The following is a 27,075-nucleotide window of genomic DNA, read 5'->3' as shown; positions in this document are numbered from 1 at the left end:
CAGTGCACTTCTCATCTAGGAATGCACTGGTCGCAATATTTATCAGGCCAGATTATCAACATTCGGCCTCGAAACACTTTCTCCACAAATTGTCTGCATGCAGGAGTCCGAAACGCGACTTGAAGCCAGGCATTAAGGCTGCAAATATCCAAACGCTTTTCTCTATTGAAGTTGTGGTCAACCAAACAGGACGAGTTCGAGATACGAGGTACGTAGGATAGCGCAGCATGTTAAGGTGTGGGGTAGCGGACGTCGAAGGGAACAACTCTTCTGATTGCGCTCTAGTAAGTGGTTGTTATCACGATAGGCTAAATACCTGACGTATCACATCTACTCGAGATCTCACGATCACTTTGGAAAATTGAGACGATTGCAACAAAATCTACGTATTGCGGCGGTTGTAGTCCACTCCAATCCTTCCTTGCTCCTGCCAAGTCGTTTTGCAGTCTTCGGATTCAACAATTACCCCTTTTGAAGAGACAGCACCTCCACTACCAATTAAGTCCTAAGCCCTAAGCCCTATTGTCGGTTGCTCGTGAGATATCGTGTCATTCCCACGTCGCCAGCGACGTTATGTGTGTGTGTTTTGATATGTCGGTTGCTTTACATGATTGTTTCAACTCTATAGCTTTCCATCAGACTGTGCTGCTCTTACTTGCTCGAATACCTGGAAAGATTGTTAGCATGGCATTGCATCCCTCTAGCAGAGGGAACACATACCTTGAGCATCTTGTTTCTAGCGCCTAGCGCGTTGACACCACGCGCCTCGAGACCTTTATCGTCCAGTAGTACCAAGTCTTCCCAATTCATGTCCTTAAGATTGTCTGTATACTTGTGTAACCTGAGAGATCGTAGCCATCCTGGAATGTCCTCGAGCAGCTTCGGATCAGCAAGATCCTCTGGTGGCTTCGAACTACCACGTCGTCCTCTAGGCGACCGGCCTCGTTGAAGATCACCATGATCTGATAGATATCCCTCGGTGCCTGAGAAAGCACCTATTCCTGGAATGAGGCTCCCCATGCCAGCATTCATCATCATTGGGTTACCATCAAATGCAGCTAGATAGCCATTGTGCTGAGGTGAAGAAAACTGCGCTTGTGCCGTCCCACCTTGAAGGGAGAGACCTGGCGAATTTGGCCTTGACCGACGACCTTGTGAAGCTGCAATTTGTTGTGCTTGGATCGCGGCGATTTGCTGAGCGTTTAATACTTGGCCGTGGTCATTAACCATGATGGTGTTGATTCCTGGAATGCCAGTCGATTGCAGGCCCGGTGAGGCAGGTACTTGGCCAGCAATAGGTCTCGGTTCGTTTGACCTCGCTCGTCTATATTTCTTCACATCGTCCAGGGCAATTCTGTTATTGACCGTCGAGAGAGCAGCAAGTTTCATGGCTGTCGCGTTTGCAATCATGTCACTCTGAGCAGCAGCCTGCTGCGTGTTGAAGTTGGGCACCATAGGTGTATTAGACATCGAAGCCCAGCTTTGATTTCCAATATTATATGGTGAAAGGATTGGAATGTCATGATGTGCAGGTGTGCTGATGGTTGTATTTTGAATATTGCCTCCCACCGAGCCGAAAGGACGAGGAGATTTAAGACCAGCAGACGCAAGTGGTTGGCTAAATTGACCCATGGGTTGTGGGACGGATCTGTCTGAAGATTTTGGGCGCGCTTGTTGAGGCTCGGATTGTCGCCAGTTCTGACTCATGTTGTCTGACTTGTTGTCTCGTGCAGCGGACAGGCCGGGACTCGGTACAGAGAGGCGGTCACCTATAGCCTGACTATTGCGGTTTGGCAGGGAATTGCCAGTGGCTTGAGCGTACTCGGCCTTTTGTTGGGCAATCGCAGCTGCAGCATCAGGGAACATACGATCGATCGCGGATGGGTCGACTACGGAACCACGCTTGGCTCCGGCAGGTGAGGCAGGCACTCTTGACATCGAGTTGCGATTTTCCAGGCTCAACTTAGCCATTGCATCGCTCATGCGGCTGGACATAGGATCTGTCAAAAAGGTCAGTAAGAATCGCAGTGTACCAGGATCACTTATGCCAACCTTTTTCGCCAAAATTTGCGGGAGATAGCACACCAGAGATAGGATGGCTCTTGGCCATCTGATTCAGCACTTGCGCAAAGAATCTCTGTTGCATCTGAGTGGTCTGCTGGATGAGAGCATAAGTAGCAGCAGTCCGTTCAGATTCGCTAAGAACGTGGAACCACTGCTCGATCGCACTCAGCTCGTCCTTGAATTCCGTATCCAGTGTAGCTGCAGCCATCTCTTCCAGCATAACCTCGTATTGTTCGATGTCTTGGATCCATTGCTCTCCAAGCTTGCCGGAATCGTCCTGCGCATTCTGCTGAGACTGCTGATTGTAGAGGACTTCCGAAGCAGGACGTATACTTCGTGCAGATAACGGAGAGGTGAAGGAGGACATGTCTGCGGATGAGCGAAGATTGCTCGGAGCGCCGATCGCTCTAGATTGAACAGATCGCAATGTTGATTTTGAAGCCTCGGGAGTACTATTCCTGTGGTTCATGTTGCTTGCCATTGTGTTGATAGCTGAAGGGATATTATGACCTGCCGGAGGCTTAGAATTGAGTCGGATGTTTTTCAGCTCTGCTGATGTAGATATCGACCCAGGAGGAAAAGCTAGATGGTCATGATTTCGTGCAGAAAATGTTCAGATGAGCCCAAGGAACCAGTCCAATGGATCTCAGGGTCAAGCGAGGCGTTCGCTGTGAGAATAGGATGCCAGGATGCGAAATTAATTGGTGAAGTCGACAACGTATCTGTGGGCCTGAATTGTCTCGGAGGCGCGGCTGAAAATACTCTTGGTTACAGCTAGACTAAGCTTGATAGCCAACATATAGATGAGCTAATAAAGACGAGGAGAAGCCATCAGAAGGACAAAGGGTTGCTACAAGCAATCTACTGACATGTTTTCGAAGATAGAATGAAGTTTGCAGATTATTCCTTCTCATGTCGCCAGAATTCAGACTGCTCGAAATGTATTGACTTCCAGCATTTATGTTGGCCACGTGTTAGGCATCCTGCTGTAAGCCTATCAACCACGCCCACTGGCCCGAAACACAACTTTCAGGGCTGACGGACTCCCCGAAAAAGAGTCGTTGTGAGCGCTAGCCACATGGCAATTGGTCCATACTACTTCCGGTACTTCCATTGGCTTAAACTCTACTGACTCCACAATAACGCGCGTGATGGCCAATCGATTTTTCGTGTAATCTTCTCCCAGTGCTGTGCGTCCACGTGTGATGTTCGTGACACTCGATCTCGAAATGAAAATGATCAACTAAGAACTTGTCCATCGTGAAGTACCGAACGAGCAAGAAAATCACAATAGTGCTGTCTCGAGTGTTTACCAAAAAACCAAACCAGTGATATGCCTGAGGACGACGATGAGAATATATATCCGAACGAGAGTGGAGGTTAAAGTGTGCCACGTCTTATTGAGACTTCCTCGAAATGTATGAAAGCAGTGAGATACCATCGTCGCAAAGCGATCATGGTACTGCTCAAAAGTGCCGACTTGAGATGCCCCCTCCACCGGCGCCCCCTCCTTCTTGGTTATCTCATATTCCTGCCCTGACCCCAGACCAATTCCCTCGAAGTCCAGTACCATTTCTGTACGATTCGCCAGCCAGGAACTCGCCAGGAGCTCCGTTGAGCTCGTCGCCGACTTATAACCTCTACCTATTGAACAGTCATCCAGCCTATGCGCCGCCACCAACCTTTGGAAGTGTACAACAGGTGAGAGCTGGGTCGGTGGCTCGATCTAACCAGTCAGCACTGCGGTCAGATTCGCCGACGTCGACCTCGATCACGACAAGAGGGCCTCCGGTTAGTTCTTATCCACGTCTTCCCTCCATCTCTCCTGGGCCGCAGCTCGATACATTCTCAGCTACAACCCAGAATGCACCAGATGGCGCTATATTCCCTCGAAACAGAGCCCAAATGCTCTTCCATCTCACACCGTCGACTTCAATTACTAGTCCGACTGCCAGCAGTATTTTTCAACCACCGCTGAATGGTGATCGTCGGTCGATTCCACCGGATCTGATTGATCCTGCTTTGTATAACACCGACCAATTTCGGGCTGATCCCATTCAAGCCGTAGGAAGATATCCTGCTGCGCTAAATCGAGACGACACACTCGGCACTCTACCATTCGATTCTAGTGAAGATGACAGTGTTGATGACGACGAGACGGATATTGAGGATGTACCCGGTTTGACTTGGCCAGGTCGAGGTGGCAAGCGCGCAGCCGACGATGCAGCATCTCAGGAGAAGCGCCGTGGTCGGGCTCCCAAACGTCAGAAGGCGCAGGAAGAGAGAAAGAGGGGCCGTCCGAAAGGCGAAATTCGAGGGCCAAGAACAACTCTCGACCCTGGTCCGATATGGATGAAGGTTTACAACGAAGCTGTCGATGCTTTGAACGAGGACAATGACCTTAATAAGGCTCAATTGTTGGTTCTTCAAGCCATCAACGACAATCCAGAAATCTTTGCTGGACACAAGCTACTTGCCGACGTTCACTTTGCTCGAGGTGAACATGATAAGGGATTCGATGCCTTAATGGTTGGACTACACGCTCACATCAACGAGGTTGACCTCTGGCGCCAGACTGCTGATACGATTCTGCACTATCCGGCGGGAAATTATCAGAAGAAAATCGAGCGCGCCATGTACTGCTACGGAGCCATTGTACGAAAGGATCCAAAAGACCTCGACGCTCGTTTCCAGCGAGCTGAATGCGCTCGACTCAAAGGGAGCTACAATAGAGCCTTCAAAGACATGAAGACATTGCTAGATGATGATCCGCACAACTCGGCTGTTCTGGCTCAATTTACAAAGTTATGTCTAGATATTAACGACATCCAGATGGCAGTGGCCGCGTACGACGAGCATTTTGACTACTACAAGACCACCGGTTTGTCCGACGAGGACCACTTTACGTGGCAGGATATTGGCGTCTATGTCGATCTCATGGTGCGCAGAGGTGAAACAGCACAAGCAATTGTAGTTTTCAAACGACTTGCAAGGTGGCTTTGTGGTCGACAAGACGAGACGTTCTGGGACGATTACATTGAGGACGACCGAGAGTGGGACCAAATGCACTGGCCTCGTCGGCTTGAAGTAAACAAATTCGATCCAACCAAGTATCCTGACCTGAATTATGGCGAATCCATGCCTCTTGATCTAAGAGGAAAGCTAGGTATTCTTCGGCTCAGGCTGAACTTTCGAGAAGAAGCACAGTCGCATTTCGATTGGCTCGAGCCCGAACTGGAAGGTGAAGAGTCACTTGTGGAAGAATACAGCGACACATTCTATGAAGTTGCCAAGGGACTGCACGATGCAGGGCAGCACGCGCAAGCACTACATTTCTACACCGCTCTACACAATGCCGAGATCGATCTCGGACTCGAATTCCTTAAAGACATGGCTGCCAGTTGCTATGTATGTGGTCAGTTAGAGAGGGCGCTTTCACTCTATGAGTATGTCTTCGAACTGGAACCAGACAGTATAGCAATTCAGACAGAGCTTACCAAATTGTTTACGGACTTGGGCGACAGACGCATGGCTTTGAAACATGGAAACGAAGCTGTTGTCAGAGCTCATGCCAGGGTTCCAGAATCAGATACACGCAAGTATGAACGAAAGGAAAGTAGACTTCTACGAGAAGGTGCAGAACGAGCTCTAAAGAACGCGTACAAATTACCCAAAAAGCCTGGTAGCAAGAAGCCCGGCAAGGTACCGAAAGGTCTTCAATACCGCAACAGGTATAGAAGGAAGTTCGAAAGATGGGTGCCCGAGTGGGATACACCAGCTCCTGCTACACCTCAACCCGTAACACCATTTGAGATTGTCAATAGGGTATCTGCTGCTCCATCCATCGAACCTGAGCGCGAAGAAACACCACCGATGTATTCAAGACCGATCAAGATACCCAGGAGACCAGGCCGACCAAAGGGATCCAGACCGCTTGCTCGCAAACCACCAAACCAGATGAACGCTACCAGACACTACGAAGAAATGCAACAGCTCTACAAAACTCTGATTGAACATCAGCCAGGCATGCGAGAAGGCGACGAGTACTCTATCAATATCTGGATGGATTGTGCCGCTGCCATGCTCGAGGACTTTCGCAATGTCAAGATATTCTATCCAGGTGAAAGGCACAAGAAATTCGAAGGTTACACTACTCAAATACCTCAACCGCGTCCACCAACACCTCAACCGCCTCGCAATGCAGAGTCGCCTGCAGTAGAGGATGATGTGAACCCTGAACAAATGTCACCGAGGCACCGCTCCTCCACGCCTATGCGCAGCGATGTGCCTCCTGACATGTCTGCCCGCACTTTGGCTCCTAAAGGTATGCCAGACGAGTATTGCGGTATTCGTTTCGCCACTTGGCTTGACATCTTCCTTGAACTCGCTATACTTCATGCCAACTCGGCTTCCTTGGACGCGCAGCACGAGTGCTACACTCTAATCAACGCTTGCATAGACTGCTCCTTATTCTACCACGATGAGCCAACCATGGTACAAATACACAGTTGCTTTCTTGCCTGCTGTCTGGCACTTGGTGACGATCTCACTCTCTACAACATCGTCCTTCGGTGGTTCATGCGCGAATATGCATTCTGCACGGATACCTACCGACTGTACAGCAGTATGGCTCTTCTTAGCGAGCTACCAGCGCAAAAGGATCGTCTCACAGACGCAGTGTTCAAGTCCGCTCCAAACCACAAGTTCGTTTTTCGTCAGATCATGAGTATAGACAAACTACTTCCTGAAGACTACAACAGGGACGGCGCCCAGGGTGGAGTACCAGCCTTCATGCGCAAACACAGAGAAGAGCTGCGGAAACTGTCAAAGACAACCGACGCCAGTGGTATTTTCAACCCAAACAGCTTGAACGGTACAAGTCGAACCTCTGGTTCTCCAGCGTGTGCTCTCGGTAGTAACAGTGGTGGCACAAAGCTCCATACACCTACCGAAATGGACGTTGTTTTGTTCGTCCTCTACGCACAAATGATGATGGCATCAAACAGTTTCCCCAACGCTCTATCATACCTCTACCGCGCCTATAGTCTCGACCCAACCAATGCAGCTTGTCTACTGACCATGTCGTTGTGTTATATACACGAGCTGTTCAAGCGACAGACTGGGAATAGACACTCATACGCCTTGATGGGGTGGGCTTGGTTCGGCCAATATGAAGAGCACAGACTGAAATGGGCAGAGAAAGTTGACAGAGAGAACGAGGTTGCTTGTCTTGAGGCCGAAAACGTCAACGACGATAACGAAGACAATCCGAAACCAAAGAGTGTGAAAATGGTGGACGTAGTCAAACGCGAGATCGAGTTCAACAAGGCTCGCTGTTGGGAACTACTAGGCATGGCAGATCTGGGAATGAGATCTTATCAGAAAGTCCTTGACATGGCGCCACAGAAACAGCAAGTAAGTAAGGACATGGGCAATACGAATGTCGACGAGGCCGAGGAGCGAGAACAAGAAGAGGATGAGGAGGAGGTGGAGGAGCACTGGACCATGGAGGCTGCGTATGCTATGGCTACTATGTATGCTCTGAACGGGAATGGCCAGAAAGCCATGGAGATAACAGAGAAGCACCTCGTGGTTGAATAATTGAGAACCTCAGTTCCTGGGACATGGTCCGATTGTAACAGGTATATCGTCCGCAGGTGCAAGCACTTGCACCAAGATTTAATTCCACATGTAACCCACTGGCTTTCAGTCACCGACAAGGACATTATCGTTGTGCCGACATACTGTTTTCTGTGGTCATGAGTACTTAATTTCCAGTATCGACAAACTCTACCAAACCTTTGTCCACAATGGCAGTTGTCCAGGTGGGAAGCGATCGGCATCATTGACTACATAGATTCCACATAGATGGAACACTCAGACGCCATTCGATTCCCACAATATGCAGCCAATACCTGATGATAGAAAGAACGCAGCAGAGAAATTCGCGAAGACCCATATCTGTCCGTGCATCAAAAGAGATACGACAAACTGGCATACATAGAGAACGTCTGTACACTCCGCAATCCATAATGAAGAGGTTAACAGCAGTTCTATATCGCTGCATACGGGAAAAAAGACCAAGAAGTTGCAACAGCTGGCCAGCTGAAGTACAGCCTAATCATGCGTTCGCGATTGTACCGATTCGGCCTCCGACTTGAATTTTCGCTGAGCTGTGGCTGGTTTCGAGACACTTGCAGATTCTGCGCGCGCACCAGCGGCCTCGTAGAAAGTATTATCGTTACTTATCGTGCGATGATCCTTCCTCAATCCCTCTGCCGCTGCTAAGTCCTTCTCGAGCGCAGGGTTCGAAGATGAGTGTCCAATATTTGTTATTCGTTGTCTTCGTGCAGTAGAACGCCATTCCGAGAGTGTCTTGTAGTCTTGGTCTTCAGGTCTGTAACCGAAGAGGTCGTCCGAAGCGCATTTTAGCTGCGGCGTAACGGCATGGGCGTAGTGCTCATCATTGAGCCACAAACGCATCAAATGACGCTGCGACGATGGATCAGAGTCGTCCTTGAACTCGTCACGGCTATGCAGCATGTTTAGATTGTTGATGAAAACGGCGTCCCCTGACTCCAGATCAAGTCGAAAAGCATACCGTTCTGCTGTATCTGCGAGAATCGCTAGTGCTTGTGCTTGCTCCTTGGTCAGTGCTGGCGCTGAGGCGCTTCGAGGATACTTCGCATGTCCTGCAAGAAAAGTGCGACCGTAATTGATCTGGGGTCCATTTTCCGTTACGGCAACGATAGGTCTCATGACAGGCTTTCGGAACGGGTTCTCCCAGTGCCAGTCGTGAGCAAGAGTGGAGAGCACTTCTGGACGAGAGTTCTGGAGATCCGCGTATATATGGTTGAAACTGGACAGATACTGGTTACCACCAGACTGGCTTTTGGTTACCATCATCATTGACTGAATTTGTCCAGCATCTGCATCAGTATGGAAGCCCTAGGGGAATGAGCCAGGATCGATCAAGACTATGAAACCAACGACTTACCATAGCCACTACCAGTTCTGTAGGCCTCAGATCCTCGGAGGCTATATCTTCGCGTGAGTAGCGAATGTGATCTAACATCAATCAGTCTATAGCTCAGCCCAGCTATGAGGGGACTTTGTGTTTGTTTGTGAGATATGTTCAATCCTGTGCGTCAAGTGGCCTTTTACTGTGGTACACGTTTTCCACAAGTTGCGGAAGTTCAGATAACTTTATCTCTTAGTAGGCGGCGCATTTGAAGGCTGTCTTGTTTACAGTGTCGAAGCATACTAATAGCCTAATTTGTTAGTCTGCGTCGAAGTCAAGAAGACGTTTTTAGTAGCAAATTGACACAAAACGAAACGTTGTAATTCTTCAATACCAGATACGAGCAGTTCACGCTTCCTTCTCTGGAACCTGCTTTCCTCTTTATGAACGAATTGAGTAATAACAGAAAGACCTGCTGAAAAGGTTATACCATGCAGGGAAAGTTGCTCAGCAGCGTAAAACGACCCGAGTGGGCCTTTACCTTGGGACTTGTCGAGTGCCGATTATGTGCTAGCCTTCTGACTCAAAGCCTTTTCAACATCAGCCACGCTCTGAGTCAATATTTGCTGCAAGAATTTAGGGTTCTCGAGCTCCTTGTTGACCTTGGCGATGACAGTGTCAGCTAGCTCCCTCTGCTGTCGCTGCTTGACTTGGCCCTCATATCGAACCCAGCTGTCCAAAACGTTCTTGGCTTCTGTGGCAAGGGCAGTTTTCTGTTCAAGCTCGTATGCTTGGGCTTCAAGCTGGGCAGTTTCCTAAGCAGATTGTGTTAGTATGCACACCCACATATGCAGTGGTAGCGGAAGACCTAGGTAATGCATACCTTTGAAACCTCGAAAAGACCCTTGGTAATCTCGACCACGTTGCTCAATGGCTTCACGTCCTCAATTCTTGCCTTGACAGACTCGGCGTGTCCTTTTCTGGCAGTATACAGGATATCCTTGATACGACCAATAGTGTTTTCACTCCATTCCTTGTACATAGGACCAGTGTACCTGAAGATACCGTAGAATACAGTCAACACACAGAACATGACGATCGACTCTTCGTTTACGACATATAGTTCATTGGAGATGGCCCAAACAGAGACACCGGTGCCGGCACTCAGAATCGCGGTTTTTGACGCCAAGTTGCTGCCGGGCAAGGCATCGATGATCGTCTGGGCAGTCTTTTTCGGATCCTGTTGTGGTTGAGGGACATTGCTCTCATAGCGCTGCTGGGCAGGAACAGAGAGAGTGGGAGCGGCGATGCGGGAGGACGGGAGGAGGGAGGGTCGTAGTCTTGTCGCGTCTGTCACGCCAAGTCAGTCCTGCTCATTTTCAAGCCTGTTGTAGCTGTACATACTGACAGCACTTCTTGCGAGTCTGCTCGCCATTTTGGTGTGTGAGTGGAGAGGGAGAGGTATACACGAGCGTCCCCTAAGCTTGACGTACCTGAAGTCGAGCTTTGAAGTTCTTAGCTGGCCAGCTGCACAAGTAGTAGGTCTACCGAGCTCACGCTATCCACATCTCTCAGGCAGACACTATAATTGTCGTAAGGCATTCACGGCCATCCGCACTCACTGATATGCGTCCACTATTGCTCGAGCACAAACTACAGATTGACGCAATGAAGCAAGTCTACGTGTAAACCAGCTATCCCAGTACAACCGCCGTCTTTCAACTACCTCTGCTATCGATTGTCGCTCTAGACTACTCGCCGCCTACAGGTGCTCGATTTGACGCCGGGAAAAGCTGCAAGAAGTGAGGGACTAAACCGGCGCTAGCTGCACTGAAGACAGTGTTGCAGAACAGGAAGTGCGACAGAAGACCGAATACAAGGATAAGAGAAAGCCTCAGTGAGCAAGTTTAGCCACCACTCAGGCGACTTCCGGACTGCTAGTCACACATCTTTGCAGTCCCAGCAAGTCGAGAACGTCTACGAGAGGGGGAGAAGCACCAGTCTCGACCAGTTGCAGAACACAACGGACGGCAAAGTGGTCATACAACCATCTGTCTTGAACTCTACAACGCTGTCATCCCAGCTGTTTTTCTTTCACACCAAAAAATGCCTCCCACATTACAAGAAACACATCTCACACTCCATCCTCTCGTCCAAGAGTCTCTGCAGCACAACACCCGTATGCTCTCCAACATACGGTCGATCTCGTCTCTTTTCCTAGGAATCGCAGCTGGTATTCTAGGCCTCGAGTCATTGTATGGCTTCTTGTTCTACTTCGTCAGCCAACAGCTCATCAGTAGTCTGTTCTACTTTATCCTGGTCGAGGGTTCAGCTGAGAAGTTTTTCGCTGGATCAGTAACAGAAGTGAGGAAGGGTAAGGGCCAGAGAGTTGGTGCTTGGAAAGATGTTTGGTTCGGTGGAGGGCTGTTCACAGAGGGACTGAGTGGGTTTGTACTGGGATGGGCTGGTGTGGGCGGTGTGATAAGATAGAGGAAAGCAACAGATCAATGAAAGAATCGATATTGGAGTTGAAAAGCTGTTGTAATAAAAAACCCTGGCAATCATGGTTCTCTCGGAGCCGCATGCTGACTATGCACCTGGACTGAGCATATCTTGCAGATCTGTATTTTGCAGGTCGTGGTCTTGCTCATCAAATTCCGTCAGGAATAATCAAAAAGATAATATCCTGTCCCAGTAGCCCTGATGGCTTGTCCGAGCGAATAAGACATACCACCAGTTTGAGTCTCGTCGTATATCTCAGCACTTTATTATACGTCTACAATTCTGTCCTCTCGTCGAGCCTGAGCTGATTTCCAGGATTCCAAGGACCTGAAAACTGCTATGAGTACTGTATGTAATCTGCCGTAACTGCTCAGAAGTCTAGACTGGACTCACTGCTTGTAGAAGCTGGTAGTGCCAGAGTTCCGGAACGTCAACTTCGTGTCCCCAGAAGGCAAGATCGATAAGATGCCACGCTCAAACAATTCAGGGCTCTACACCTTGTCTGGTCTACCACATGACATGAAAGAGCCTCGTTGTATGCAGCATGCGGTCCGATATCGCGTAGAGCTTCCGATAAACGACAGAACTTACCTAAATGCTCTGGTACTACAATTGTACACAGCGTCAGTAGGCAGAGCGAGCATTTTCAAGGTCAGAAGGCGTTACATTAATGGTGAATGAAGCAGCACAATAGAATCGTAGAAACGACTAACGGAGCAATTCGAGCACGTTCGAGGATGCATGTGAGGTTCTTCCCACCTTGTTTCTCCTAGTAATCGGAGGCAGAACTCCTTGATCGGTCCAGGTCGTAGCTAGACGACTTGCTGGTATAGTATGCGTCGCACAGCGACGCCAATGAACCAAATTAGATAGAATCAAATCGAATCAAATCAAATCAAATCAAATCACGAGATTCAGTCTGTTGGATAGGCAGATTGTGCAAGACCGCAATACCAGGTTCCAGACTCGTATAGCGTACATAAGTGGAGCTGGAAGCTGCCAGGAGGATTAACAGAAGCAGGAACAGACTCCGTTTTTCAGCTGCATTGATCTCTCTGCCCGCAAGCTCAGAACAAAACTCGTCAAAGCACCTAGCAAGCTCCGGAGTGGCTGTAAGCACAATGTTCGTGAAGGTCGAGTGTCTGTATACCGGGATGTCGATGGCCTCCTGTCGAAGTGAAGAGACCATCAGAAGAGCTACGGGGATAGTTGTGAATGTTTTGGTACATGCTGTCCCAACTCGAAGATCACAACTATGAGCTCATACTTGTGCTGTTGTTGCCTTTATTTAGAGCGAGAGGAAGTGGTGACTGGAAGGCGCGAAGAGGCGCCTGAAGGGCAACCGCTAGCTTTCTGTAGCTCAACCCACACAGAGATGATGACCTATCAAAGGGTCAATGAGTGCTCCTAGCACACCCCAGACTGTGCCAGCTGCAGGGCCGGATGCTGGGGAGCGAATGGGTCCTTGAGTGATCGCATACTTGTTGAGTGATGCGGCCAAAAGGAGACATGATCTGCAAAATCTGTTGCACCGAAAATCTCACAATCAAAACGTCTTTCGTTATAAGGGACATACACGGATTTTGGAAGCTATATGTCCTGTAGAGTGACCTGTTTCAGTCCTGTGAACGGGCCCTGTTCTGTTCTTGTAATAATTGCCTAGTCGACCTGAGTCAGGAATGAAGCACAGACTGTTTTGAGGCTACGAACACTATCACATGCACCAGCAAGCACAAACCCTGGGTTAAGCAGTACATGTCACGACCTGCCTATCACAGTTAAACTCGACTACACGCCTTTTACTTACTGAACGCTAAGTCATCCGCACTGCTTGTTGCCCGCGATTTTTTCTCGTGGTCGAGAGCAGGACTCGAGTATGTGGCCATGACTCCCCAGCTTACACATCTTCATCCCTCCGCCACAATCAAAACGTACTCGGCCGAAATGTCCGACTCAGTTTCGCCTTCGTCGACTCCAAGTATTGTAGGCACGAGCGATTCCGAGAGGCCTCAACTTTCGCCGGAGAACACCCTTTTACCGCCGTCGCCATCATTCGACCCTGACTACGAGCCGAATATACCTCGAAGAAGACCCGCGAACTTAGCACGAGGAGACAGTGAGCCGAATATATCAGTAAAGCCAGTGATACACCAACTACCCTTTCGGACGCGAAACCAGTCTCCTTCAACTTCTATGCCTAGACCACATACTTCGATGGGCCTTACCATGCCACTTATGCAAAGAGCGCATTCGTCACCTGGTGTAGATTCTAGTGGAAGGTTCGTCACGCCAGGATATGGTACACCCAGAAGACCTGCGTCGCCTCTGAGCACTGGCAGACGGAGAAGTCCCTTGCGCAGCACTATGGAAGAGTCGTACCCAGTGTCTTGGAATGGTCTGGCTATTGAGCCCAACATTCCAGAACACGCCGAACTTGATCTCTCAGAGCTGTCAGAAGAGCTTTCTAGTCTGTCACCTCTACCTACGTATCATCACACCTTCCCTCGATCACGGCGGCGTCCTACGAGCCCATTACATGCCAGCGCGAGTGCTCCAAGCCTCAACCACCGATTCGACCTTAGATCGCTGAGTCCACATACAGCAGGTACCGCTTCACCCCAAGCACGGTACTACACAAGCGAGCCCTATCCAAACTCCTTTAGTTCGACATCGAGCATGCCTAGTACGCCTAGCTCGTTCAGATCTAGATCTCCGTCAATAAGCTCATTGGAAACAATCGAAGATACTCCAGATGCGGAAGAGGCCGCGCGAGTAGCTGCTGAAGAAGAACTGAAAGACCGCTCAGAAACTGGCGATTCGGAGTCCTCGGAATTGAGACGCAGAGGCTCCCTTGAGTTGAGAGGAAGCTCTCTACGAAGCAACAAGGAACGGAAGCGCTGGTCAGTTTGCGGCGCAGAGAGAAGAGCAGACTTCTCACTGGAGCCGATTGAAGAGTAATCTTGTGCTCCGAGAGAATGAATTTATGACGTGCGCACGGAGCACAGAGACGTGGTTCTGTGACACAGGTCACAATGTTTGATTTTAGCATGGAGTCTGTTAGGAAAATTGACCCACGAGGGAAAGGCATGACGGTTGCTTGGATGGTCATGGGAGCAACCAGAACAACTCGTCAACAATTGTTTTGGAATTGATAGCTTTGAGTAGATACCCCTCCATAGCATTTAGCTGTTGCAGCAACAGATTCGAATTCAGCATACATTCGCTTAGGCTGCTGTCTATTATGTTGACATATGGTGCGTTCCCTTTTCCCGAACATGCTAATGGTCTCGTTGCCTGTAAGTGCTCTTCGACAGAATGAGGCACAAATGCATCACACATGCTTGAGAAGGACATTTGCCTAAGGCATGCATACTACTGCATTAGAGTGGATCGCACATCCGAACTGCTTGGTGGGGTCGACGTGCAGTGGAGGTGAACTTTTCGCATGATTTTGTGCAGATGCAAGTGAGCTTCACGATCTTTAGGTGTTTGTAGTGAATGAAAGTGATTCGACTCTCCGCTTTTGGTATCGATTCACCAGTGAATGGGATTCGAGTTTACAGCTCTTGCACATACTTTTTTGCGACACACATAATCTACAGTCACTCACACCAATAATTTATTGACTCATTACTCCAAAATCTTGTTGCACCACATATCTCGACGATCGGCGAATTTTAAGCAACCTTGCTGCGCAATACCAGACGCTATTCCAACATGACTGACGCTCAGGCAGCTGTCACTGATGCGCTCAACGATCCAGTAGAGCAGAATCGAGCGAGCGCAGAGGACGCAAAGAAAATGCTTGCAGAACTCGAAGCTGCAGAAGCTGAGGACACTACAGAGGCCTCTTCTAGACCAGAAAATAACGGCGCAACCAACGGCAGCGAAGCTGAAGCAGAAGACAAGAATGAACCTCAGGTAGAAGATGAGGATCGCAGCAAAGATCGTGAATACAAGAGACGGGATCGCGATGACCGTGACCGAGGGCGTCGTGATGGCAGGGGTCGTGGTCGAGGTCGGGGAAACTTCAACAACCGTGGTGGTGGTGTCAGATCAGTTCTGACCTCAGAAGAGAAGAGCAGCGACCAAAATGCCATTCGCAAGCAGGTTGAGTTCTACTTCTCAGACTCAAACTTGCCTATGGACCAGTTCCTTCTAGACAAGGTGGGTGGTAACGAGAACCACGCAGTCGAACTAGACATTATCTGCAGCTTCAAACGTATGCGACACTTTGAGCCTCGCGAGGCCATTATCGAAGCACTCAGAACTTCCAAGACACTGCGCCTGGTAGACGACGATACCAAAGTCCAACGAAAGAACCCTCTTCCCAAAAGTACCGACAACGGCGTCAATCCCGATATGGTTCGAGTTCACGAGGACAAGGCCATGCCACGTACCGTCTACGTCAAGGGTTTCGGTGAAGAGAAGCCATCCTCACAATTCGATATCGAGGCTTGGTTTGCTCAATTCGGTGCTACCAATGCTGTCCGCTTACGACGAACCGAAGACAAGACATTCAAGGGCAGTGCCTTCTGCGAATTTGAGACAGACGAGATGTTTACGAAGTTCCTCGAAATGGACCCTAAGCCCAAATACCAAGATCGAGAGATGCTAGTTATGAGCAAGCGGGAGTATTGTGACAAGAAGGCTGATGATATCAAAGCTGGAAAGATCAAGCCTAACAACCGTTTTGGTGGCAATGAGCGAGGTCGTGGGCGCGGTCGTGGTGGCGCCAAGCACAATAACGATAGGAGTCGTCGGGATAGAGGGGACGACAATCGAGACTGGAGAGAACGACGCGAAGAGGACCGACGAAATGGCTTCCGCGACGACAAGAGACGTGACGACCGAGACAATCGGGACAAGCGAGGCGGCCGAGAACGAAGACGGTCGATCGAGAAGGACGATCGAGGTATACCCGTGGTCAAGACTAACGACACAGAGCGAGAGGATGAGAAGGCTGATGCTATTGCTAAGGCCAAGGCGATTGTTGAGAATGCAGAGAAACAAGAGAACGATTCCTCGGAAGTGACAAGAACAGAGAAAGATACTCCGGCTGAGGATGTTAGCAAGAAGCGCGAGCGTGAAGAAGATACTGGGGTTGCTGAGGAGCCTGCTGCGAAGAAGGTTGATGCCAAGGCCGATGCTTAGGTTGCAATCAAGCAAGAGGTAGATACTGATTCTCAAGCTGAGTACGATAAGCAGCATTCTGATGGCGTACGTGATGCATGCCCAGCTGTTGGTCTCAAACAGTCTGAAGCACCTACCTCCGACCCAGCAGGATACATGAGAAGGTGCTGTGCAAAATATTACGTCCACGAAAGTAGTGGAGGACAAGATACCGAATTTGCGCCAGAATCTAGCCCACGATCGGGCAGCGCTGCAATAAGGGAGAGGCATGCTATGCCATTGGTATGGGTTTGCCTTGAAGAATCATCAATCGATTTATTCACTTACATAAAAGGCTGACCGCTTCCTGGCAAGAGACCTGTGTAGAAGCGTGGCATGCTCGGGAGACCGCATCGGTAGTGGTGTCTGGACTTCTCTAAAAGTTCAGAGTGGGAACAAGATTATCGCAGGGTCGAAGTCCTAGCTTTACAGTACATAGCAAACATATCCTGGGCTCGTGAAGACAGTAATCAAGTATGTGTCGTGAAGGATCGTATCGTTGTTTGACTGATAGAGTGAAAGTGAATGCTCAAAGTCCTGCAGGTTTACCTGCAACTTTTTCGCCAATGTCAGCACCAAACATTCTCGTTTGTGTTTCCATTCTCCAAACAATTCTTCGCCCTGCCTGTCAAATTTAGCTTCGCACCTACCGAGTATATGTTCAATCTCAATTGTCGAATTGGCTGCTACTGCTATCGCGAGTACATCAAACATCAAAATGGGCAAGAAAAAGTCTAGAGGTGCTGCCAAAAGCGCAAACTTGCAACATCCTCGCAAACGTCCGCAGCGACCTCAGTTCGAAATCAGCGGTGCAAACGCAGAACCTGTCAGATCACGTCTTGATCGTCTCAGGTCTATCAAGCAATATGCGGAAGTTGACGAAGTGAAAGAAGACGAACGAGCCGTTGGTAGCGCCTTGCCAGAATTCTTGGCTGGCCATTTCAGCCAAATCATCGAGGACTCTTCCCAATCAAAAGATCTCCCTCTTCCTCCTCCGCCTCCACTATCACCACATCTCGGCCATAATTCTATTGAGGAGCTGGATATTAATCCATCGCAAAACGTGCTAGATCATCAGCAAGAAGAACAGCAACACAATGACACGGTGACCGATGGATGTAAAACTGGATCTGGACCTGGATCTGGAGAGCAAATCGCTCAAGAAACGCTTATGATGAATGCCAACGGCACTCTTCCATCACACAGGCCTCAACAGCCTCATGCTCACACACCACGAGACAAAGCGTCCCATGGCATTGACATCGTATCACCTTCTAACAGGCCAACGAATGGACCAGTGCCCAGTCATATACAGGTAGCAAAGCCGTTTGTGTTCCAGCAGGCCATTGAAGCATGTCTACATGATCTTGGAGTGACTCAGGCTCGAGAGGATAACATTCGTCTTGCTGGAGTGCAGTGGATTGACAACACTAGAAGAGCTCTCAAACTGTACGTGCTTTCTTCATGACATCCTTGTCGGCGGCTTCCTGGACTACAACTTGGGCGATGTGGCATGACTGATTTTTCACAGACCCATCAAAACTTTTGACACCGCAGTTGTATACTATCATAAATTTCGTTTATCTCACGCAGACAACGAATACAGCTTTGTGGTAAGTCGATTACACCTTTGTTTTAATTTTTCGTGGTTCTTCGTTACTGACTCAGACATAGGAAGCTGCTGCAGCTTCCCTTTTTGCGGCATGCAAAATCGAAGATACATTAAAAAAATCTCGTGACATTCTGTGCGCTGCTCACAATGCGAAGATCGGTTCGAGAGCCGACCACCTATCTCCAGACGATCCGGTATGTTTCGTGTCTTTCACCTCGGATCTCTCCTGACTCTTGTTACACAGCTCTTCGAACACCAGTCGCGAAACATTATCGGCCTCGAACGATTAATGCTCGAGGCCTCCAGTTTCGACTTCCGCAATCGTCATCCACAACCCTTGATCGTGAAGATAGCCAGACGCCATGGCTTCGAGCGACACTCTGCCGTTACAAAGACCGCTTACCAGATCAGCCTCGATCTCTACCGCACCTTCGCACCCCTAAAACAATCCACATCCACCATGGCATTCGCATGTCTAGAATTATCATGCAGATTACACGGGCAGGAGAAGGCAATCATCATGGATGGCAAGGACTACATCCGTTGGGGCATAGATCGGTCCATGGTCATGGGTACATACTCCTCCCCTTCCCCTGTCCAGACGCAGGCAGACTTCCTCTACATAAACATAAAACCTCCTCGTACGAGTAACATAAACATAAGAGATGATAGTCGCAATAATCATAATACCATAATCATAAAAAACCTGCAAGAAAAAACATAGGCTAATATTGTGTTCCCCCTATAGAAACCCTCCTCGATCTCCTAGAACTCTACACAAATTACCGCACCCAGACCACCGTCGCACCCGAATTCGACGCCGAAACTATCCTCAACATACAAATCTCCCTGCGCCACGAACTCACCTCCAACCACCTCCCACGCTTCACAAACTACATTGACACGAAAGCCAGCACAACAACTACAGCTGGCTATGCTGGCGCAGCAGCGCATACCTCTACCACCACCACCACCTCTCCATCCACAACGAATGGCACGAATCGCTCAGCACCACCACCGCCGCGGATGAATAGTCATCTACCGCAGCTGATGAATGGGAGTCTGAAAGCGTCGCCCACAAGTCCGGCAAATGCGAGCCCGGGTACACCGGGGATAAGACAGCGAGCTGGTGAGAGAGGGAAAGAGGGTACGGTGAGGTTTATGTTGAATCCGGACCGGGAGAGAGCGGAGAAAGAGGTTACGAGGATTTATATGCCGTTGCTGGCGAGTATGAGGCGGTGATGGTGCTGTGTTATGCAGTACGATGCGGCATAAAATCATTTGAAAAAGTCTACATGACGAAGCGAAGGCTGATGTCCATGTTTCTGCGACGGCGTTGTAGGATCGCGTATTGGATATCTTGATATGAGGAGAATGGGTTGAGTCAATCCTGTCCTGTGCTTCTGGCGTCGGCGTGAGAGTTCTACTTTGGATACAAGAGACGTTCCTCTTCACTAAGGAGATCGATTGACCGAATAATACAGAAGTGAAGATCAAGTCAAGGGCCATCACTTCGGAAAAGCCGAAAATCCACCTTCACCCTTCGTCACTGAACGTGGTCGCGACGTTTTGACCACTATTTCTACTTACTTTTACAAACTACAAACACCGTACGACTTTCTCTAGATCTACACCACAGAAAAATCAACACCACTCTACCTCTCAATAATCTCTTTAACATCATGGCAGGTTTACCAGGAACTTGGCAGAACACCAACCTGAAGTCTATGCAAGAACAATGGGATCAGTTTCTCATGACCAGCGATTCGCAAACTGCTTCGATCCATCTTGAGAACCTCAAGAGAATCCCCTTCGTTGGTACTTATGAGCACAGGCTTACCATTGAGCGGCTGTACAAGCGTATCAAAGATCGAGGAGACAAAGATATTGGTTACCTCAACGAGAACAGCTTTTGGACCATGATCAAGAGTGAAGCAGCAGAATTGGGTATCAGCAATGAGAAGGCCATGGCAGGTACGCTTGCACAACTACAAGCAATGAAGGATGGTATACAAGAGATCAAGGCAGTTAACAAGGCAAACAATCAGATCATCAGCATCAAGAAAAGCTATGCTGACGCATCCTACGAATGGTGGTCCGCACTACTGAAGCTTGTCCACCACATAGGCGAAATTGAAAAGGTGAACAAGATCCCTACCATCGTCAGACTTCTGAGCGATGCGGTATTGATGAGGGTAATCGTGTCAGAAAACGATGGATGCCCAGACATCAAGGTGGAAGATATAGTGGAAGCGACGAGCAAGATTGATCTCAAGGAGGGAGCTATGGTCCTGTGCGATGATGCAACGTACGATCACCACGGTTACTCTCGCTCAAAGGGTAAAATCGGTATCGAAAAGTTCTAGCAATGTCGTACAATTGACGCGGGTTCAAGATCAAAGTGGCGCTTAGAGACTTCGTTGTAATGGTCCAGGAAATTATGGTCCTGGACAGGCAGGTACAGGATGGACGTATTCGCAGAAGCTCTGGTGCAGACATGAGAGAGGCATGAGGCGGAGCATTGCAAGACATAGTACAAGAACTCACCCACTGAATATTGCTAGCAGTGTGGTGAGGACCAGCAGCAAGTTCATCCCTGTATTGAAAGACACACTGTCACCCATGTACAAAAGAAACATCCAGGTTCGAATCAATTCTATCCAACGAATCTTATTCTCAATCCTTCCACATCTTAAGTTGCAAGGTAGATTCTTTCGAGTTCTTCCTGTTTGCTTTCTCCTTAGCATCGGTGCAATTTCAGAATGCGCCATCTAAAGTCTTCTGCGACAAGCAATACGGGAGCAGTTTATCTGGTTTCCGAGCATCAAAGTATTCCTTTCTACGAAGCCCTTTTCTCTCTTCACCATGGCTATCATCTCGAGCTCATCACTTCAAAGACTCTGCACTCCGAGTGAACTTTGATGCTTTCATTGTCTTCCACACCTAGCGCGAACCGCTTTCACATCCTACATGATGAACACAACTCATTATACCTAGAGAAGATCGCTTAGGTAATCGACGGCTGCCTAGCTGGGTCAATAAAGGAACGCCGTTATCATGATAGAGTTCTATGTAATGTCAACCGACTTGAAGTAATTGCAGCGCTCTTCGTTTAGGACGACTCAGATCAGACAAGTGCCATGTCAAACCCCACCAATATAGGATACGATCTGCTCGCGACAGGCTACACATCAAAGATCTATCGCATCCCCAACTCGGACAAAGTAATCAAAGTCCTCATCGACGACGAGCAACGTGGATACAATGCAAAGTTATTCTTCGAGGCCGAACGTGCCGTCTATGAACGTCTATGGCAAGATTCTGACCGTGATCCCCCTCCACAAAGCGTGTTGAGATACTTCGGTCCTGATCCAACCTTCCCTACAGGTCTGACGCTCGAGCTAGCCAGCAAGGGAAACGTCTGGGACTATGTCTTTCACAATCGTCCTATTGCCTCGGATCTTGTGCTCCGATGGGCAAAGCAAGCAGCTCAAGGTCTGGCGTTCATTCACAAGTGTGGTGTCCTGCATCGCGATATCCACGCAATCAACATGTTTCTCGACGATGAGCTCAATGTTAAGATTGGCGATTTTGGTGCTTCGTCAATTGATGGCGGAAAAGGGCTCTTGCGTTATCGAGAAACACACCAGTTGTGGGTGGCGGATGAGAAGGGCAACGGTTATCGTACAGAGATATCAGTTCGGTCGGAGATTGTTGCACTTGGCTCATCGTTGTATTTCATCGTTACTGGACAGGATCTGTTCGAAGGAGAGCTAAGGCTGGACCAGGATGAGGAGATTCAGTACCGCATGCAGAGAAGAATGTTGCCGAGGACAGAAAATCTGCGTGTGCTCGGAGAAGTGACAAAGAATTGCTGGAACCTGAAGTACCAGCAAATGGAGGATGTCGTGAAAGATGTTGACCGTTTGTATCCTCAAGAAGTGAATAATCTGCCAACGGCAATCGATTCGATTTAGGTAACGACGTGTCAAGGCGCATGCTACGGCTCCCACTTCTTCCCTCTTTCGCCCTCCAGTATAGCCTTGATCCTGCTCATATCTGCCTCTGGCCGCGGACTCGGATCATACTCTCCTTCTTTTGCGTCCCAGCCCTGCTCGACGACTCTTTCTTCCCCAATAGTCTTCAGCAAACACGTTCCACCACTATATCTCTGTTCTTGAATCATCCGCAGCATTACTTCCGCAATCGTACTTGGCGGCATCAATTTCCTCTCACTGTACTTCGTCTCCTTCGCGATATCGTCCTCCCTGTTCTCCCATAACGGACTTTGTACCGTTCCAGGCATGACACATACCACTTTCACGCCTTCTTCCGGATCAGCTTGGCCCATACTCTTCGCAAAGCCCATGATAGCGTGCTTGGTAGTAGCATATATTGTCGCGAAGTAGTTTCCTCTAATTCCAGCTGTGCTAGCAACCAGACAGACCACACCTTGCTTCTTCGCTCCTGCCAGAGCCCGTATCGCCAACCTAGTCAGCTTCACCGGATGGCCAAGATTGATCCTGATAGACTGGTATCCATTCTCCTCACGATCATCCCAAAAGTTACTCCACGGCGGCTCGTAGACACCTGCTACTGGGCAATAAACGTCAGGCACGTCACCGAAAACCTCTAAAGATTTCGAAATGAGGTTATGCAAGTCCTTCCATTCCTTGACATCACATTTCGTCCATGTGACACCCGTGGCCTTGTCGTTATTAGACTGAGCGGAGATATACTCTTCTGCTTCGGAAGTGAGCTTCAAGTCGCCGATGAGGACACGAGCGCCATTGTCGTGGCAGAGTTTGGCTAGCGCAAAACCTATGCCGCTGCCGCCGCCAGTGATACAGACAACTTTGTCCTTGATGGGAAAGTTCGGAACTGGACCGTATCTTGTCATGGTTAGAGGTGAGGTATTACCTGTTCAGTCAGACAAGTTTGTTTATGGTAAGGTCACCAAATACTATTGTTGGTAGTCATGGACGTCCGAGTCGTAGGTAGATAAGTGATCTGGAGATCTGGTCGAAGATCCCCTCATCGGTTGACATCTTGGACTATGTATTGGTAACTCCATCTTTGCTCAACAGCAATTGCTGTCCTATCACCGAGAAAGTGATGAGTGAACGTGATTGCATCGCTCCTTCCCTGTTAATCTTGGGGATCGTTGTTTCTCGTGGTAGAGATGTGCCCCGCATGCACTGTATTACCATGATACAAGCATCATATGTCGTTACATCTGCGGGTAAGTTGGAGCTTCTGGAGGTTACTGCGTTAACCTCCAATAACTCGCGATAACCCGGAGAAACCCCAGAATACCTATATTGACCTATGTGTGAATTGCTACTTAGAACTTACCATAACTCAGCAGAACTTATCATGACTTATTACAACTTGCAGCACGTGCCTCAGGCGCTAGTATTGTAAGCTGCCAAGAAGTCTGCGTTTGTGCCTTTCCAGCGCATATTTCTATGTACTGAATGCAAAACTTCGCTTGCTGAACGCTACACCAGATGTACACCACATTATGTGCTAAGTATGTGTTTCCTGAGCTGCAGGTGCTAAATAGTCTCTGTGACCATTAACGCCTGTCCCCTGCTCTATGCTGTTCTTCACGCCAGGTACAATGTATCCAAATATGCAACAACAATTCTTTCCACGATGCTCTTATCTGGTAAGCTTCCAGCAACACCATACAACTGAGCTTGATTTCCCTTCTTCCTCGCCTCGATAAGGGTGCCTGCCTGTGCTTGTTGTGCAACTCTCTCTTTCTCCTTCTTGATGATCTCGACTAAGTCCTCGATCAGGCTGTCGACAGCACCATCTTTAGTCATAGGTAGAGTAACGGCGACGTGTAACCCTGGTGGATCCTGCACCGAGTTCAAGTGCCAGCCTTTCGCAGACATGGCATCGGCGACGTCGTAGATATCAATTGCTTTGTCGACAGACTCAAATGCGATCACAGATACCATAGGATCACCCATAACGGTCAATGCCTCCTTGAGCACAGGATGCTCTTTGATCGCATTCTGTATTGTGATCCTCGTGCTGACAATCTTGTGCGTGGCATCGATGTAACCCTTTTCACCTATAGCCATCATACTAGCCCAGGCTCCTGCGATGAGAGCACCTGGTCTGCTGCCAGCTATCGAGGGTGAGCCATAAACACCACCCGACCAGTCAGGGGAGATGAAATACTGGTACTGACGCAACTGCTTGTTCCTGTATAGAATGACAGAGTTGCCCTTTGGTGCAAATCCGTACTTGTGCGTATCGACAGAAATACTTGTAACTCCCGGGAGCTTAAAGTCGAATCCACCTTCATCTGCATATGGACTTGGAAAGCCTGCTTTAGCCAAGCAAGGCATTAAGAAAGAACCCAAGCAGCAATCCACATGAAGCGGTAGTTTGTGTTGTATCGCTAACCGTGAGAGTGCAGGTATATTGTCGATATTGCCATGAGGATAATTTGGCGCACTGCCGACCAGTAATATTGTGTTCGGGTTGATGAATCTTCTGACCTTGTGAATGGGTACAGTGTAATCTGGTCCAGGACAATGCACGAGGTTGACGGTGATGCCGAAGTATTGTCCCGCCTTATGGAATGCAGCATGTGCTGTACTTGGAATGATCATTTCTGGGTATCTCACACCTCTTTCTGTTCTTGCCTTATTCCTTGCACTTAGACAAGCCATGAGAATGCTCTCAGTGCCGCCGCTAGTTGTTGCACCAGCACCATATCCTGGAGCATTGAACATGCTCAAGACCATTGCCACAATTTCAGCTTCCATCTTTCGTACTGCAGGGAAAACATCTGCATGTATAGGATTCGAGACGCTGAACAGTTTCATGGCTTCGGCCTGGATCTCCAGCAATTCCTCTCCGCCGTGATAGACTGCACCTGAGACTTTGCCTTCCTCCCATCTTGTGCGTTTAATGGCTGCTAGCTGTCCAAGCTCAGTCTTCAGTTGTTCCTGTGTCCATGGCTCTTTCGGCAGCTGCCTGTATCGGTTAACCTTTTCATCGAAGCCCGTCAATTTCGCCTCTAGATCCTTCCTCGCTGATTCAACTTGCTTGTCGACTTTGCTTCGCACGCCTGGTAGGGATAGGAAGGTTCGATAGAGTTGTTTATGAGCAGCATGGTAAACTATGGCAATCGAACCGAGGACGCCATGACCACGGAGGAAGTAGAACGATCTTTGAACGAAGCGGAGGATGAAGAATACAAGAAGGAGTTGACGAATACTATGTGAAAACTTGTTAGGCTGTGCTCGTGCAGATAGCCGTCGGGAGTGAAGGTCGTGCATACAGGTTTAGATTGTTGACTATTCTCTGCCATGACGGTAGTGCTCGAGCCTTCTGCAACTTGCTCTGCAAGCTCAAAGGCAGCGGTGATGTGCCCGGCATGATGATGGTTCCCGGTAAGAGTCTCAAATACAGACAATCATGATGCACGGCATGGCATCGATGGTACTATGCCAGTATAGCACGATTAGCAGGTGCTACGAAGTCTCCAAGTTCACATGCAAGTGTGCCCGAAAAGTCGCGGTTAGCCTCGGAATGAACTATAGGTATGGGTCACATGCTGGTTGTGATTGGCTGGGGTAACGACAAGGGGAACGGTCAGTGAACAAACGATATACGGCATCCAGCTCGAGATACTGTACTTGTGTTGAAGTTCCTGGTAATTATCAAGATTAATGGTATCGTGACGCGGCAGGGATACAGAGAAAGCGTTGTAAGCCATCAATTCATCACTCAGACTAGCCACTTCTGAAATTTCCTCCTTCATACCATACTACTACACAGAAGACCTATACCCTTTGATCGTTCACCAGCCAGTGGATCTTGTCCTCCGCCTCCCGCACTCCATGCTCATCAGGCCATTCCGAGTAATACGCCCTTGTTCCCCTCGTATGTCTTCTCGAGAATCTCGGTCCTCTGCCACTGTGTCAGGTATCCGATCTTCGACTTCATGCCAACCGGTGTGTGATGGCGGATCACCCCCCTCGTCTTCCATGTCCTCCACGTCTTCCTCAGCTTCCTGGTTCTCAAGTTGAGACGCGAGCACACCAGCGATGATCGCGTCTGTTTTCAGATCCATATCCTCCTCATCAAGGTCATTTTCAACGTATGATTCACCATAATTGCCGGTCCTATACCAGTTCCGATCTTGTAACGATGCTCCCTCACCTGGGTTTTCATATTGTCTCACTGAACAATACCGAGCAGAACTAGAGGACCGTGATCGGCGTATAATATCAGCCGAATATTGCTTCCGGACATGTTTCATGAGCTCTTGATCATTCATTACACCACTCTCAACTCGACTATCCAGGTCGTGGGGAATACGCACATCTTCCCTTCTGCGATAGTGACTAGAAGTGACAGGCCTTCGCCACACCTCGTTCATAGCTGGGATCTGCGCACTATTGAAAGGAAAGCGCGGTCTGTGTCTCTGGAACGTGGACAAAGCTTGTCTGGTCGGTAGAAGCCCGACACTTGACGACCTGGTCAGTAAGTCGTAGGGCACCGCCTCGTCCAATATCCTGCGTTGGACAGCTTGCTCCATTACCTCATCGATAATGAGGTCCTCAACATGAGGCTGTTTCAAGCTGGGAATATCGCCCAATCGTAGTGGACGAGTGATGGGGAGGTCAACTTCTGGCGGTTGGACAACATCTTCTGCTATCATGTCACTCGGTTTCTCTCTTTCTTTGCCTTTTCCTTCTGGAGTAGCTGGAAAGTGTCCTTCTGAAGACATTTT

General features: G+C 48.9%; 11 protein-coding genes across 11 annotated transcripts; 5 read left to right on the top strand and 6 right to left on the bottom strand.

Annotated features, from left to right (window-relative positions):
* Window positions 1-622: 622 nt before the first annotated feature.
* VTS1 (Flap-structured DNA-binding and RNA-binding protein) lies at window positions 623-2,431 on the bottom strand (the record flags this gene model as incomplete). Its single annotated transcript, XM_064895083.1, has 3 exons — window positions 623-667; window positions 721-2,000; window positions 2,053-2,431. 3 exons carry the CDS (start codon window positions 2,429-2,431, stop codon window positions 623-625), a joined length of 1,704 nt encoding a protein of 567 aa, XP_064757770.1.
* Window positions 2,432-3,480: 1,049 nt separating this feature from the next.
* TFC4 (transcription factor TFIIIC subunit tfc4) lies at window positions 3,481-7,665 on the top strand (the record flags this gene model as incomplete). The annotated part of the gene is made up of 1 exon (XM_064895082.1): window positions 3,481-7,665. The coding sequence occupies one exon, from the start codon at window positions 3,481-3,483 to the stop codon at window positions 7,663-7,665; it is 4,185 nt and encodes a 1,394-aa protein (XP_064757769.1).
* Window positions 7,666-8,181: 516 nt separating this feature from the next.
* On the bottom strand, window positions 8,182-9,139 carry LTR64_000698 (uncharacterized protein; the record flags this gene model as incomplete). Its single annotated transcript, XM_064895081.1, has 2 exons — window positions 8,182-9,012; window positions 9,062-9,139. 2 exons carry the CDS (start codon window positions 9,137-9,139, stop codon window positions 8,182-8,184), a joined length of 909 nt encoding a protein of 302 aa, XP_064757768.1.
* A 449-nt stretch (window positions 9,140-9,588) lies between these two features.
* On the bottom strand, window positions 9,589-10,460 carry ATP4 (atp4 subunit B of the stator stalk of mitochondrial F1F0 ATP synthase; the record flags this gene model as incomplete). Its single annotated transcript, XM_064895080.1, has 3 exons — window positions 9,589-9,840; window positions 9,909-10,375; window positions 10,430-10,460. 3 exons carry the CDS (start codon window positions 10,458-10,460, stop codon window positions 9,589-9,591), a joined length of 750 nt encoding a protein of 249 aa, XP_064757767.1.
* Window positions 10,461-15,244: 4,784 nt separating this feature from the next.
* On the top strand, window positions 15,245-16,681 carry LTR64_000695 (uncharacterized protein; the record flags this gene model as incomplete). The annotated part of the gene is made up of 1 exon (XM_064895079.1): window positions 15,245-16,681. The coding sequence occupies one exon, from the start codon at window positions 15,245-15,247 to the stop codon at window positions 16,679-16,681; it is 1,437 nt and encodes a 478-aa protein (XP_064757766.1).
* A 736-nt stretch (window positions 16,682-17,417) lies between these two features.
* Window positions 17,418-19,553, top strand: CTK2 (RNA polymerase II C-terminal domain kinase beta subunit; the record flags this gene model as incomplete). Its single annotated transcript, XM_064895078.1, has 5 exons — window positions 17,418-18,148; window positions 18,231-18,312; window positions 18,374-18,505; window positions 18,556-18,883; window positions 19,060-19,553. 5 exons carry the CDS (start codon window positions 17,418-17,420, stop codon window positions 19,551-19,553), a joined length of 1,767 nt encoding a protein of 588 aa, XP_064757765.1.
* A 440-nt stretch (window positions 19,554-19,993) lies between these two features.
* Window positions 19,994-20,677, top strand: LTR64_000693 (uncharacterized protein; the record flags this gene model as incomplete). The annotated part of the gene is made up of 1 exon (XM_064895077.1): window positions 19,994-20,677. One exon carries the CDS (start codon window positions 19,994-19,996, stop codon window positions 20,675-20,677), a length of 684 nt encoding a protein of 227 aa, XP_064757764.1.
* Window positions 20,678-21,451: 774 nt separating this feature from the next.
* On the top strand, window positions 21,452-22,288 carry LTR64_000692 (uncharacterized protein; the record flags this gene model as incomplete). Its single annotated transcript, XM_064895076.1, has 1 exon — window positions 21,452-22,288. The coding sequence occupies one exon, from the start codon at window positions 21,452-21,454 to the stop codon at window positions 22,286-22,288; it is 837 nt and encodes a 278-aa protein (XP_064757763.1).
* Window positions 22,289-22,311: 23 nt separating this feature from the next.
* LTR64_000691 (uncharacterized protein) lies at window positions 22,312-23,211 on the bottom strand (the record flags this gene model as incomplete). Its single annotated transcript, XM_064895075.1, has 1 exon — window positions 22,312-23,211. The coding sequence occupies one exon, from the start codon at window positions 23,209-23,211 to the stop codon at window positions 22,312-22,314; it is 900 nt and encodes a 299-aa protein (XP_064757762.1).
* Window positions 23,212-23,920: 709 nt separating this feature from the next.
* DPL1 (Dihydrosphingosine phosphate lyase) lies at window positions 23,921-25,715 on the bottom strand (the record flags this gene model as incomplete). The annotated part of the gene is made up of 2 exons (XM_064895074.1): window positions 23,921-25,553; window positions 25,618-25,715. The coding sequence occupies 2 exons, from the start codon at window positions 25,713-25,715 to the stop codon at window positions 23,921-23,923; spliced, it is 1,731 nt and encodes a 576-aa protein (XP_064757761.1).
* Window positions 25,716-26,139: 424 nt separating this feature from the next.
* LTR64_000689 (uncharacterized protein) lies at window positions 26,140-27,072 on the bottom strand (the record flags this gene model as incomplete). Its single annotated transcript, XM_064895073.1, has 1 exon — window positions 26,140-27,072. The coding sequence occupies one exon, from the start codon at window positions 27,070-27,072 to the stop codon at window positions 26,140-26,142; it is 933 nt and encodes a 310-aa protein (XP_064757760.1).
* Window positions 27,073-27,075: the final 3 nt, after the last annotated feature.

This window comes from Lithohypha guttulata, assembly GCF_036872675.1.
Source record: "Lithohypha guttulata strain CCFEE 5908 chromosome Unknown scaffold_1, whole genome shotgun sequence".
Taxonomy (NCBI): Eukaryota; Fungi; Ascomycota; class Eurotiomycetes; order Chaetothyriales; family Trichomeriaceae; genus Lithohypha; species Lithohypha guttulata.
The sequence above is the reverse complement of the archived record's forward strand: the minus strand, read 5'-3'. Positions and strand labels throughout refer to the sequence as shown.